Source organism: Mobula hypostoma, chromosome 28 (genome assembly GCF_963921235.1).
Source record: "Mobula hypostoma chromosome 28, sMobHyp1.1, whole genome shotgun sequence".
Classification (NCBI taxonomy): domain Eukaryota; kingdom Metazoa; phylum Chordata; class Chondrichthyes; order Myliobatiformes; family Myliobatidae; genus Mobula; species Mobula hypostoma.
The window spans coordinates 11,962,879-11,977,962 of record NC_086124.1 but is presented as its reverse complement, the minus strand read 5'-3'; the positions used below and the strand labels follow the sequence as shown (position 1 = coordinate 11,977,962).

General features: G+C 44.0%; 1 protein-coding gene across 2 annotated transcripts in view; it reads left to right on the top strand.

Moving 5' to 3' along the window:
* The first annotated feature begins 4,490 nt into the window (after window positions 1-4,490).
* themis2 (thymocyte selection associated family member 2) overlaps window positions 4,491-15,084 on the top strand; it is an 83,071-nt gene continuing 72,477 nt past the window's right edge. For both annotated transcript variants that reach the window (XM_063034652.1, XM_063034653.1), the window contains exon 1: window positions 4,491-4,692. In XM_063034652.1, the coding sequence (XP_062890722.1) occupies window positions 4,575-4,692 (118 nt within the window). In that variant the 5' untranslated portion in view covers window positions 4,491-4,574. The remainder of the gene's footprint in view (window positions 4,693-15,084) is intronic.

The window sequence follows — 15,084 nt, the reverse complement described above, 5'->3', positions numbered from 1 at the left end:
ATCTTGTGTGTGTTGCTCGGATTTCCATCATCTGCAGATTTTCTCTTGTTTGTGAGGATCATGGTTTTTGATTTCTCAAGTGCCTTCAATATCATACAGCCCTCATTGCTGGGAGAAAAGCTCCATTCAATGCAGGATGGCACTTCGATTGTATCCTAGATAGCGGACTACCTGATTGGCAGGCCACAATTTGTGCAGCTTCAGAGCTGTGTGTCAGACATGGTTATAAACAGCACTGGGGCCCCAGGGGACTGTTTCAATTCCCTTTCTGTTCACCCTGTGTTTCTCAGACTTTAGATACAACACTGAGTCATGTCAACTGCAGAAATTTTCAGATGACTCACCAATAATTGGGTGTATAAAGGGAGGATAGGGATGAATACAGGGCCCTGGTAGAGGACTTTGTCAAATGGTGCAAGCTGAATCATCTGCAGTTCAACATTAGTAAGACAAAGGAGATGGTGATGGACTTTAGGAAGACTAAGCTTTCATTGCTCCCTGTTACTATTGATGGTGAGGACACGGATGTGGTGAGGACCTACAAGTACCTGGGGGTGCATCGGGATGACAGACTTGAGCAGAGCACCAACACAGAGGCTGTGTACAAGAAGGGCCAGAGTCACCTCTACTTCCTGAGGAGACCGAGGTCATTTGGAATATGCAGGCCTCTCCTTCACATGTTCTACCAGTCTGTTGTCGCCAGAACAATCTTCTATGCAGTGGTGTGCTGGGGCATTGCCATCAATATGGGTGATGCTTACAGGTTCAATAAACTGATTAGAAAGACTGTCTCTGTTATTGGAGTCAAACTGGACACACTGGAGGTTGTGGTAGAACAATGGACCCTATGGAAAATCCTGACAATTCTGGACAATGTTTCTCACCCTCTGCATGTCACCTTGGCTGAACAGAGGAGCACTTTTAGTAACAGACTGAGACAACTATGCTGCTCCAAATGAATACTGTATGAAGTCATTCTTAACCTCGGCATTAGGGTCGAGAATGAGTCAACCTATGGCTGGGGGAAGTGATGACCACTTCCTGTTAGGATATTATTAACAGCTGTTTACCAGAACCCTGTTTAAGCTCTGTTTACCACACCCTACTATCGCAGACACCCTGTACAATACTACCATCATTTCTTATCTGGATGATGTGAATGTGCAGCCATTACGATATAATATTATACTAATTCTTGCACTACCATTCTATCAGTGTGAGCTTGTAAATCTTGGAAATCTTGTCATCTTTGACTTGTAAACCGCTATTTCTTGCTTTTTGAGTTCCTCTGTTTTTTTTTATGAGGCCCAGTTGCTGGCTCAATGCGCAACCCAGCATGGATGGAAAGCGTGTAGGGAGCTGGCTGGATTCAAACCCAGGAACTGGCCTCGAAGTCCGATGTGGATGCCACTACACCACCAGCCAGCGACATAACCTGCTTGGGTTATTCCAACAACCCTTCCAAACCTATAACTGTGGCTACCAAGAAAGAGATTACCAGCAAGTTGAAATGAGCACCAGCATCTGCAGTTTCCTCCATCAGAATTGAGAAAATGCATGGATTAAAGTGCATATGCTTGACTCACGCTAATAGAAATGGTGATGCCAGTAAGACCAAAGAGCTGATTGTGGACTTCAGAAAGGGTAAAACAAGGGAACACAAACCAATCCTCATAGAGGGATCGGAAGTGGGGAGAGGGAGCAATTTTCAAGTTCCTCGGTGTCAATATCTTTGAGGACCTAATCTGGTTTCAACATATCGATGTAGCTATAAAGAAGGCAAGACAGCGGTGAAATTTCATGAAGAGTTTGAGGGGATTTGGTTTGTTAACTAAGACACTTGAAAGCTTCTACAAATGTACCATGGAGATCACTCTGACTGGCTGCATCACTGCAACCCTAAATGTCGACTGTACTTTTTTCCCATAGCCTGCCTGGCCTGCTGAGTTCCTCTAGCATTTTGTGTGTGTGATGCACTATCAATTACTCCAAAAGACTGGAAGTAGAGTAAATACTGAAAGGCTTTTATTAACAGTAAAATGGGTCCTCGTCCATGCTGCGTCTGTCCTGGACTGAGGGAGGAGCAGTGGCACAATCGCCTTTATTCAGGGGTCTGTGGGAGGAGCCACAGAAGCAGTCTGCAGAGGGCCGTATCCAGACAGGTAACCCAGTTACAACCTATATACATGGTTTACCACAGTGTGCTGCTCTGACCTCCAGCATTTGCAGATTTTCTCTTGTTTGTGATTTGACTACTACACTGCAAAGTCACTTCCAGGGATGCCTGCCCTGAAGAAGTTTAAGTCTTCCCAGCCCTGCTGAGGGGCCTCGGCCTGTAACGTTGTCTACTTTTTTCCATAGAGACTGCCTGGCCTGCTGTGTTCCTCCAGCATTATGTGATGCTTGGATTTCCAGCACTTGCAGATTCTCTCTCATTTGTGGCTGCATCACCATCTGGTATGGGGGCGTGGGGCACAGGATCAAAGTAAGTGGCAGAAACTTGTAAAATTAGTCAGCTCCGTCATGGGTACTAGCCTCTGTAGTATCCAAGACATCTTCAAGGAGAGGTGCCTTAGGAAGGCAGCATCCATCACTAAGGATCCCCAGGACATGCCCTCATCTTGTTGTTACCATCAGGAAGGAGGTACCGAAGCCTGAAGGCACACACTCAACTATTCAGCAACAGCTTCTTCCCCTCTGCCATCTGATTTCCAAATGGGCATTGAACCCACGAACACTATCTCACTACTTTTTAGAAATTCTTTTTTTTTTGTACTGCTCATTTTAACAATTATTTAATAGACATATGTATCAGAATCAGAATCAGGTTTATTATCACCAGCATATGACGTGAAATTTGTTAACTTAGCAGCAGCACTTCAATGCAATACATAATAAAGAAGAGAAAAAAATAAATAATAGTAATAAATAAATAAGTAAATCAATTACAGTATACATATATTAAATAGATTTTTAAAAGCGTGCAAAAAACAGAAAAACTGTGTATTAAAGAAAGTGAAGTAGTGTCCAAGGGTTCAATGTCCATTTAGGAATCGGATGGCAGAGGGGAGGAAGCTGTTCCTGAATCGCTGAGTGTGTGCCTTCAGGCTTCTGTACCTCCTACCTGATGGTAACAGTGAAAAAAGGGCATGCCCTGGGTGCTGGAGGTCCTTAATATTGGACACACGAGGAATTCTGCAGATGCTGGAAATTCAAGCAACACACATCAAAGTTGCTGGTGAACGCAGCAGGCCAAGCAGCATCTCTAGGAAGAGGTACAGTCGACGTTTCGGGCCAAGGCCCTTCGTCAGGACTAACTGAAGGAAGAGCTAGTAAGTCCTCTTACTAGCTCTTCCTTCAATTAGTCCTGACGATGGGTCTCGGCCCAAAATGTCGACTGCACCTCTTCCTAGAGATGCTTAATAATGGACGCTGCCTTTCTGAGACACCGCTCCTTGAAGATGTCCTGGGTACTTTGTAGGCTGGTACCCAAGATGGAGCTGACTAAACTTACATCCCTCTGCAGCTTCTTTTGGTCCTGTGCAGTAGTCCCCCCATACCAGACAGTGATGCAGCCTGTCAGAATGCTCTCCATGGTACATCTATAGAAGTTTTTGAGTGTATTTGTTGACATGCCAAATCTCTTCAAACTCCTAATGAAGAATAGCCACTGCCTTGCCTTCTTCATAACTACATTGATATGTTGGGGCCAGGTTAGATCCTCAGAGATCTTGACAACCCGGAACTTGAAACTGCTCACTCTCTCCACTTCTGATCTCTCTATGAGGATTGGTATGTGCTCCTTCATCTTACCCTTCCTGAAGTCCAGAATCAGCTCTTTGGTCTTACTGATGTTGAGTGCCAGGTTGTTGCTGCATCACCACTCTACTAGTTGGCATGTCTCACTCCTGTATGCTCTCTCGTCACCACCTGAGATTCTACCAACAATGGTTGTATTGTCAGCAAATTTATAGATGGTATTTGAGCAATGCTTAGCCACACAGTCATGTGGATATAGAGAATAGAGCAGCAAACCAGTGTTGATTGTCAGCAAGGTGGATATACCTAACATAACTCAGTTTTTTCTCTATATTTATTTATCATATATTTCATTGTACTGCTGCTGTAAAGTTAACAAATTTCTTGACATATGCCTGATATTAAACCTGATTCTGATTCATATCTCCACGAAATACATTCGGCATCATTGTGACAATCTCCAACTTTTGTTCTGCACCCCAGCCTTCAAGAGAGGAAATAAAATCGTGTGAAGAGATGACAAGTCCCCTCTGCAGTTCCAATATTTATAAAGCCCTCTGTGCATTAGAGTCATTTCGACCAAATGCTACTTCCTGTTTGAGCTTTTCTTTAGGGGGTGGGGTTGGAACTTTGCCAGATATACTGTCATTTCTGTGGCGTGCATTCATCAGAATTCAAACCAGAAGTGCCCTTTTTTCTCTCTCCCTGAAACTATAACTGCAATAGCTGAGCCCTCTGTACTCATTTCATTGCGAGCTGAGATTTGTAGTTATGACTGCAGAAGCCCAGTAGTTCAAACGACCCGTCAGTGCACAATGGCAGAATTTCACCATTTAGATTTTGAAATCACCTCTTTAGAAGACTATATTTCTTCTTTGGACTTTTCCACTCTTCCAAGAATTCTGGAGATCCACTCTGGAGTTTATTTTCAAGGTATGTTGTGTTCACATTTTCAGTTTTTGAAATCACAGTTTTGTATTCAGTCTGATTTCTAGCTCTCTGTCTGAGCCTAATTGTATTGTTAGATTTTCCTACATTTTTGTTCCTCCTGTTATCCACATCCTTCAAGAGGACCTCAGCCTTGTTGTTGGGCTTGGAGGCTTGCGTGCCTCAATAACCTGGAGGGCTACGTTGGCTGGAGTCAGGGCGTCATGCTTTGGCTCTTGGTAGGATCACTCATGCCAAACAGATTGAAGGGTAGAGGTCAGACTAAGAGTGGTCCACTGGTCCTCAAAGTTCGGTGGTTCAGCTCAGGGCTAACAACCCTGACTGGTCAAACAAAACTGTTATGGAAACAGCAATGAAGAATCCTTCTACATCTGAGTGTGTCGGTATTCCCGGGACTTGTGTGACTGACAGTAGCGAAAACCGAGAGGAAGCTACTGACAAGATGAAGGAAGCCCTGAACACCGCCAGAGATGGAGGACCCTTCATTGCTGTCTTAACGACCAGTGTTGTAATGGGCAGTAAATAAAAAAATAAAATATTATCCACATCAAGTGCAAAGCTGCAGTGTTAGCCACATGGTTTCAGAAGGCTGAAGGCTCTAAACCCATTCCAGATGTTTGAGCAAGACCATATAGGCTGGAACGTCTGCTGAGGTACTGAGAGAACGTCAAACTGTTGTGCCATTTTTGAATTAGGTGTTTACATGACTCTCTATCCTCTCAAACGTGGAATCTGCAGCAAGTCCCGGTGTCTGTGCAGGCTGCAGCATCGTTAAGTGTTGCTGTGGGCGCGTAGTGTTACTTTAGTATTACGGCTAAGTCAGAGTACTAGAATTCCTCCCCTGGTGTTACGGAGAGAATGCTGATGATGTAAGGACCCAGCACATCAAGGTGAAAGTCACCACACACCTTATCACTTCTTGTGTCTCTTCAATACCCTTCACTGTGTAAGCATCATCAACAAGATTACACTTCACAATCCACTCCTGGATGCCGGGAAAAGGCTTTCACTGCTAGTGACTGGCTTTCACCTTGAAGGTGAGGGGTAAAAATAAATTCAATTTGTTACCTGGTGCACTCACACACTAATATTTCTGAGTTGCCATTTATTTATTTATTGGGATACAGACCGGAATAGGCCCTTCCAGCTGTTTGATCCACACCGCCCAGCAATCCCCCAGTTTAACCCTAGCCTAATCACAGGACTATTTACAATGACCAATTAACCAACCAACCGGTACGTCTTTGGACCATGGGAGGAAACTGAAGCACTGCACTGGATGGGCCGAATGGCCTGTACTTCTCTATGACTCTATGATGCCCGGTGGTCACAGGGAGAAATTATGGACTCTTTGCCGGCAATGGCAGGAATTGAACTCGGGTGTGCCTATACTGTAAACCATTGAGCTGACCACTACGCTACCCTGCCACTTTCTTACCAGACCATGGTGGCTTACTTTCACCTCAGTCTTCAGGTGCTGGGTCCTAATGTTCCTTCAAATGCCAGCAAGCAGCTCCAGTACTTTGATCTAGCAGCAATAATAGAACCGGGCCACTGGACCCGTAAAGCAATGTGCTAACTCACCCCATTATTATCGACTGGATACAGTATGTGTTCCAATAGTTTAGTTATGAGCAACACACATAAAAGTTGCCGGTGGAACGCAGCAGGCCAGGCAGCATCTATTGAAAGAGGTACAGTCGACGTTTTGGGCCGAGACCCTTCGTCAGGACTAGCCCTTCGTCGACTGTACCTCTTCCAATAGATGCTGCCTGGACTGCTGCGTTCAACAGCAACTTTTATGTGTGTTGCTTGAAATTCCAGCATCTGCAGATTTCCTCGAGTTTAGCTATGAGTGGTGTCTGTGTGATTATTCAGTAAAATGGAAGAATTATAGCAAGTATATAAAGAAACAATATTGGTGGCTGTAGAAAACAGATGCTTTAGATTTCTGAGCACTTGGAGGACTCTCAGTACAGGAGCCCTTACCTAAGTTCGGCTTGCTGTGCACGGCCTTGCTACTAACATTATACAAAACACCTGCTACATTAACTCACTTGGGTGTGGCACAGTAACGTTGTGGTTACTGCAACACTTCACACTGCACAAGACCAGGGTACAATTCCCACTGCTGCCTGTAAGGAGTTTGTACGTTCTCCCCGTAACCGCGTGGGTCTCCTCCGGGTGCTCCGGTTTCCTCCCACAGTCCAAAGGCGATCCGGTTGGTAGGTTAATTAGCCATTGTAAATTGTCCCGGCATTAGGCTTGAATTAAACTGGAGGATTGCTGGGCAGCACAGCTCGAAGGGTTGGAAGGGCACATTGGATCTCAATAATCAACCAATCAATCAATAAATAAATAGGTTGATTGATAAATAAATACATAGATAGAGAAATAGATTAATAAATTTGGGATCAAGTTATCAGAGATATTCTCTTTCTTCTACCTATCTGGCCCCACTTTTTCTGAAACCGAAAGCTAACTTTGTTTCTCTCCAGTTCTGATGAAAGGACTTGGACGTAAAATGTTAATTGTTTCTTTTCCACCAGTTGCTGGACCTGCTGATTGTTTCCCGCATTTTTGTTTTCTTTTTAGTCTCTTTTCGTTACCTGCTTTTCTTTCCCCTTACGACCATAACATTTCATGTGATCCCACCCATCCTGCCCACGGACTGTTTGTCCCAATCCCGTCAGGGAGGACGCCACGCCAGGACCACCAGACTCAAAAACAGTTACTTTCCACAAGTAGTAAGGCTGATCAACTCCTCCACCCACTAACCCACTCCTCCACACCTCCAACCACCACTACTTTATCATTCCCTGTCAGTCACCTAAAGTACAAACAGTCCTGGACCTAGTGCGACATTATGGACATCTAAGCTATCTTATGTATTTATATTGATTGTGTTTTTTTATTATTATTATTGTGTTCTTTATCTTATTGTGTTTTTTTTATGGTGAGTCATCTAATCTGCAGTAACACACACAAAATGCTGGAGGAACTCAGCAAGCCCTCTCAGACCTGAAGAAAGATTTCCGCCCAGAACATTCATTGTTTTACTCTTTTCCTTAGAAATTCAGCTGCCTGATCTGCTGAGTTCCTCCAGCGTTTTGTGTGTGTGTTGCTCTGGATTTCCAGCATCTGCAGCCTTTCTCATGTTTGAGATCCGGAGTGACAATTGCTTCATTCTCCTTTTCAACTGCATGCTGGAAATGACTTTAAACGATCTGGAATACAGTTCAGGCAGAAGGGCGACAAACGACACCATGAGGAGCCGTGATAAGCTCGTTCACTAATCCACCTTATCTCCAAGTTGGGTGGAAGTAGGAATTACGTCTAGTAAGCAAAAAAAAATGAAGTCCTAGTTCCTCTTTTTGTGAAGAGTAGAGAAAATGAATTATTAGTTCCAGTAGAAACGTAATTACAAAGCAGAAGTTAGTTCCGATCGCAATTACACCACAAAGTTAAAATAGCCATGGAATTTAAATGTTTCATTAGCCTGGTTCCTTTGAATGCTTTAGTTTGTTAAGTGGCATAATGGCTTGTCATCCCAACATCAAAACTATGGCTCACGTGATCACTCCTGCACCTCAAAATTTGAGGGATTTCATTTCAAGTCCATATGGTCCAAAGAGCTTTTACAGTTATATTAAGAGCAAAAGAATTGTAAGGGATAAAATTGGTCCTCTTGAAGATCAGAGTGGTCGGCTATGTGCGGAACCAAAGGAAATGGGGGAGATCTTAAATAGGTTTTTTCCATTTGTATTTACTAAGGAAACTGGCATGAAGTCTATGGAATTAAGGGAAACAAGTAGTGAGATCATGGAAACTGTACAGATTGAAAAGGAGGAGGTGCTTGCTGTCTTGAGGAAAATTAAAGTGGATAAATCCCCGGGACCTGACAGGGTATTCCCTCGGACCTTGAAGGAGACTAGTGTTGAAATTGCAGGGGCCCTGGCAGAAATATTTAAAATGTCGCTGTCTGCAGGTGAGGTGCCGGAGGATTGGACAGTGGCTCATGTTGTTCCGTTGTTTAAAAAAGGATCGAAAAGTAATCCGGGAAATTATAAGCCAGTAAATTTAACGTCGATAGTAGGTAAGTTATTGGAGGGAGTACTAAGAGACAGAATCTACAAGCATTTGGATAAACAGGGACTTATTAGGGAGAGTCAACATAGCTTTGTGCGTGGTAGGTCATGTTTGACCAATCTATTGGAGTTTTTCGAGGAGGTTACCAGGAAAGTGGATGAAGGGAAGGCAGTGGATATTGTCTACATGGACTTCAGTAAGGCCCTTGACAAGGTCCCGCATGGGAGGTTAGTTAGGAAAATTCAGTTGCTAGGTATACATGGAGAGGTGGTAAATTGGATTAGACATTGGATCCATGGAAGAAGCCAAAGAGTGGTAGTAGAGAATTGCTTCTCTGAGTGGAGGCCTGTGACTAGTGGTGTGCCACAGGGATCAGTGCTGGGTCCATTGTTATTTGTCATCTATATCAATGATCTGGATGATAATATGGTAAATTGGATCAGCAAATTTGCTGATGATACAAGGATTGGAGGTGTAGTAGACAGTGAGGAAGGTTTTCAGAGCCTGCAGAGGGACTTGGACCAGCTGGAAAAATGGGCTGAAAAATGGCAGATGGAGTTTAATACAGACAAGTGTGAGGTATTGCATGTTGGAAGGACAAACCAAGGTAGAACATACAGGGTTAATGGTAAGGCACTGAGGAGTGCAGTGGAACAGAGGGATCTGGGAATACAGATACAAAATTCCCTAAAAGTGGCATCACAGGTAGATAGGGTTGTAAAGAGAGCTTTTGGTACATTGGCCTTTATTGATCAAAGTACTGAGTATAAGAGCTGGAATGTTATGATGAGGTTGTATAAGGCATTGGTGAGGCCGAATCTGGAGTATTGTGTTCAGTTTTGGTCACCAAATTACAGGAAGGATATAAATAAGGTTGAAAGAGTGCAGAGAAGGTTTACAAGGATGTTGCCAGGACTTGAGAAACTCAGTTACAAAGAAAGGTTGAATAGGTTAGGACTTTATTTCCTGGAGCGTAGAAGAATGAGGGGAGATTTGATAGAGGTATATAAAATTATGATGGGTATAGATAGAGTGAATACAAGCAGGCTTTTTCCACTGAGGCAAGGGGAGAAAAAAACCAGAGGACATGGGTTAAGGGTGAGGGGGGAAAAGTTTAAAGGGAACATTGGGGGGCGGGCTTCTTCACACAGAGAGTGGTGGGAGTATGGAATGAGCTGCCAGACGAGGTGGTAAATGCGGGTTCTTTTTTAACATTTAAGAATAAATTGGACAGATACATGGATGGGAGGTGTATGGAGGGATATGGTCCGTGTGCAGGTCAGTGGGATTAGGCAGAAAATGGTTTGGCACAGCCAAGAAGGGCCAAAAGGCCTGTTTCTGTGCTGTAGTTTCTATGGTTTTATGGTGAGAAATCTGCTGTTCTGCGGCAGCAGTATAATGTTAGGGTGGCTGAGTGGATATACATCTCTACCAAAGGAGGTGTAAGGCGCCCTTCCCTCTGCTAGCCTGCAGGTTGCTCTTGGGAAAGATGTGGCACCTGCTTAGCCCCCAGATCAGGGTCACGTGAAACCATGGGAGCAGGTGGTGGATGGTTGTATGAGCAGCTGGTGCAGATGACACAAGTCCTGGTTATGCGACCACTGACACCAGGCAGACAATCTCTGAAGAGTATCGAGAGTGGCTGGGAGTCATCCATCTTGTAAAGACACCGCCCTGAAGAAGGCTATGGCAAACCGCTTCTGTAGAAAAGTTTGCCAAGAACAATCATGGTCGAAGATCGCCCACGTCATACAACGCAGTGCACATAATGAACAAGTACAATGCAAAGACATTAAAATCTATAAATAACAAAAATAAAAGTAATAGTGAAAAAAAAGGAATAATGAGTGTTCATGGATTCATGGACCATTCATAAATCTGACGGCGGAAGGGAGCATGTCATGAAGTCCATTGGCAATGTCAAATCCAGATACAGAGGAAGGACAGATTCTGATGTAAAGACAATGACCAAAGTTTATTCATAAGAATTCCAACATAACAGCAGTGGTTTGGCTGAGCAACAGCACTTGACACAACATTCTCAAAACTAGGACCCCGCGATTTGCACTAATCGAATGTCCGCTAAGAAATACAGGTAACGTGAAATCCCTGAGTCTATCAAAATAAACATAGCAAGCTCAAACCACATTACAAGAGTGAGTCGCTGGAATAAAATAGAATGAACTCTAAATGATTAACAACTCTTGTTAAAACAACAATTAACCAATTCAGGTGCTCTTAAAAACCTCAGTGCCCAACGCTCTCCAGCGCCCCAGACAGGCCCAAAGAGCTCATTACAGAACACGCTGTTCCTAAGCCATTGAATATGAGTCTTCAGGCTCCTGCACCTCCTCTCTGATGGCAGTAACAAGAAAAGGGCATGTTCCAGATGGTGAGGGTCCTTAATGGTGGATGCTGCCTTCGTGAAGCATCGCCTTTTGAGGATATCCTTGATGGTGGGATGGGTTGTGCAAAAAGAGGTGAAATTTCCAGGTAAAGTAAAAACCAAGACTCCAACTGCCCTGTGATAGCACAGAAGAATTACCTAGCTGACCCGATCAATATTTATTTCTCAAGGAACTAATCATGATTACATCGCTGTTTGTGGTACCTTCCGTGCATGGAGGGTCTGTTGTGTTTCCTGAATTGCTATATCTGCTACAGCTTAAGAGTGCGTCATTGGTGATAAAACCCCTCACCATGCCCATCTTTCCTCGGCTACTTAAAATCACACTAATTGGAATATTGTACATATTACTTTATGCAAATTTCACAAATTTGCATGAAATTCTAAGCAGCAGCTTCACAGTAAAAGTCCCTCCAGCCAAATGAAACCATTAAGAGGGGAAAAAAAACTGTCAAAACCCCAGATAGACCACAAGGCTTTCAATTCTTTGAATTGAAAGAATTCTTTGTCCTTTAGAAGTGTTGCTCTTTTTGCTTGTGACATTAAGAAGTGGTTATTACTTCAGATGATATATTTACGTTCATGAAAAAGTCAGGAGAGTATTTTAACTCATAGACGTGGACATCACTGATAATGCCGATAATTTTGTCCACCTCCACTTGTTCCAAGTTGGGAAGGCAAATAAAGTTCAGTTAGTGGTGGTTCAGGAGTCACAGATCATGTTGGGTAGAGCATGACAGTCTTTCTGAAGAAGGAAAAATCTGTCTTAAAACTGTCCAGAAATGCCGACTGTTTATTCATTTCCATGGATGCTGCCTGACCTGCTGAGTTCCTCCAACATTTTGTGCATGTTGCTTTGGATTTCCAGCATCTGCAGAATTTCTCAAATTTATGATAGATTTCCTTCCTTGAAGATCATTAGTATACTAATGAATTGAATTGACTTTACTTCTTACATCCTTCACATACATGAGGAGTAAGAATCTTTATGTTATGTCTCCATCTAAACGTGCATTGTGCAATCATAGTAATTTATAATAATTTATAATAAATAGAACAGTCAATATATACAGTGTACATTCAAATCAGCGCGAGTTCATCAGTCTGATGGCCTGGTGGAAGAAACTGTCCTGGAGCCTGTTGGTCCTGGCTTTTATGCTGCAATACCACTTCCCGGATGGTAGCAGCTGGAATAGATTGTGGCTAGGATGGCTTGGGTCCCCAATGATCCTATGGGCCTTTTTTACACACCTGTCTGTGTAAATGTCCCAAATCATGGGAAGTTCACATCTACAGATGTGCTAACTGTCCACACCACTCTCTGCAGAGTCCTGTGATTAAGGGAGGTACAGTTTCCATACCAGACAGTGATGCAGCCAGTCAGGATGCTCGCAATTGTGCCCCTGTAGAAAGTTCTTAGGATTTGGGGGCTCATGCCGAACTTCTTTAACCATCTGAGGTAAAAGAGACACTGTTGTGCCTTTTTCACCACACAGCTGGTATGTACAGACCACGTGAGGTCTTCAGTGATGTGAATGCCAAGGAACTTGAAGCTGTTTACCCTCTCAACCCCAGATCCATTGATGTCAATAGGGGTTAGCCCATCTCCATTCCTCCTGTAATCCACAACCAGCTCCTTTGTTTTTGGGACATTGAGGGAGAGGTTGTTTTCTTGACACCACTATGTTAGAGAGATGACTTCTTCCCTGTAGGCCACCTCATTATTGTTTGAGATAAGGCCAATCAGTGTAGTGTCACTGGTAAATTTAATTAGCAGATTGGAGCTGTGGGTGGCGATACAGTCATGGTTATACGGGGAGTAAAGGAGGGGACTCAGTACGCAGCCCTGAGGGGCTCCTGTATTGAGAGTCAGAGGGTTGGAGGTGAGGGAGCCCAGTCTTACAACCTGCTGGCGATCTGACAGGAAGTCCAGGATCTACCTGCACAAGGCAGGGTCAAGGTCGAGGTCTCTGAGCTTCTTGTCAAGCCTGGATGGAACTATAGTGTTGAATGCTGAACTGCAGTCCAAGAGCAGCATTCTTACATAAGAATTCCTCTTCTCCAGATGTGTAAGGACAGTATGTAGAGCAGTGGCTATTGCGTCATCTGTCGATGGGTTGTGTCGGTAGGTGAATTGTAGGGGGTCCAGTTTGGGTGGTAATCAGATGACATTAATAACAATGCCTTAGTGGTTGCTGTTACTATTTCATTTAATTACTTTATTTAAATTGGTCAAGGTGGAATTTGAAGATTATACAAGGATTGCTCATCCAATATCATTCAAAATCAGATTTAACCACTTATAGTGCAATGTGAGTGGAGGCACTACTTTGGCTTGGAACTAAAGTCACAACATTCTGTCATTCCTGAAGTCATACCATACTCCTCCATGGTCTCCATCAGCATAGCTGCACTATAGGGCTGTGTCCTTAGCCCCCTGCTCTGCTCGCTTTACACTTATGACTGTGTGGCTAAGCACAGCTCCAATGCTGTATCCAGGTTTGCTAATGACACCACTGCCATGGGCCAAATCATAGGTGGTGATGAATTGGCATGTAGGAGGGAGAATGAAAATCTGGCTGAATGGTGTCATAACAACAACCTCTCACTCAATGTCAGCAAGACCAAGGTACTGATTATAGACTTCAGGAGAGGGAAACCAGAGGTCCATAACCCAGTCCTCTTTGGAGGATCAGAGACGGAGAGAGTTTGTAACTTAAATTCCTGTATGTTACTATAGAGGGTCTCTGTCTAGGACCAACTACATCAAAGGCTCAAAGATCCAATTTAATGTCAGAGGAATGTACACAATATACATCCTGAAATGCTTTTTCTTCGCAAACGTCCACAAAAACAGAGAAGTGCCCCAAAGAACGAATGACAGTTAAATGTGAGAACCCCAAGGTACCCCCCCAACCCCTTACTCCTGCACGTAAGTGGCAGCGAGCAACGATCCCCCCTCCCCCCACCAGCAAAAAAAAGCAAGCATCAGCACCGCCAACGAGCACACAGCGTGAGCAAGGCAACAGCAAAGACACAGACTTGCAGTTACCCCAAAGACCTCACGTTTCATCTGGGGTTCAACATACCACAGATTCTTTCTCTCCTTAAGAAAGGAGAAGGAGATGTCTCCATTTTCCCTGCGAGCGGTGAGACATAACATAACAAACAACTCGCTCATTTACGATGTTTAAAAGTCTTTTTTCTAACTCTGTGCCTGAGGATCGCAAAGGTCCCGGGTCTTCGAGCACACAACAGCAGTAGATTTTCCGGCTCCCCCGACGACACACGGGTCTCCTGCCGTGACACCGACCCTCAATCCGCCCGTCTCCAGAGCCCTGAGATCTTAGGCTTCCAAATACGAGCCAGACTCTCAGGCCGAACCCTTGGCGTGCCAAGCGACGGCCAGTCCTGAAACCCCGAGAACGGGTCCCATTGTCGCGAAGAACTGAAGTCAGCACGTAACTCCAGGTCAGGGTCTTCAATAGAATCCCAAGGGGAAAAATAAAGATATTATAGATGGAAATAGAGCTGTTTCCGAAGATGTAAGCAAAGGAGTTGCCGTATAGCACCCAACCACTCCCTTGCAACCACTGAGCACACCTACATGAAACGCTGTCATAGGAAAACAGCATCCATCATCGGCAATCCCCACCACCCAGGCCAGGCTCTCTTCTTGATGCTGCCATCAGGTACAAGAGCCTCAGGGCTCACAGTACCAAGTTCAAGAACAGTTACTACCCCTCAACAATTAGGCTTGAACAAAGGGAATAACTACCATCACTTGCCTATCCATCGATATGTTCCCACAACCAATGATCTCACTTTCAAGGACTCTTTATCTCATTATCTCATGTTCTCATTATTTATTTATATTTGCA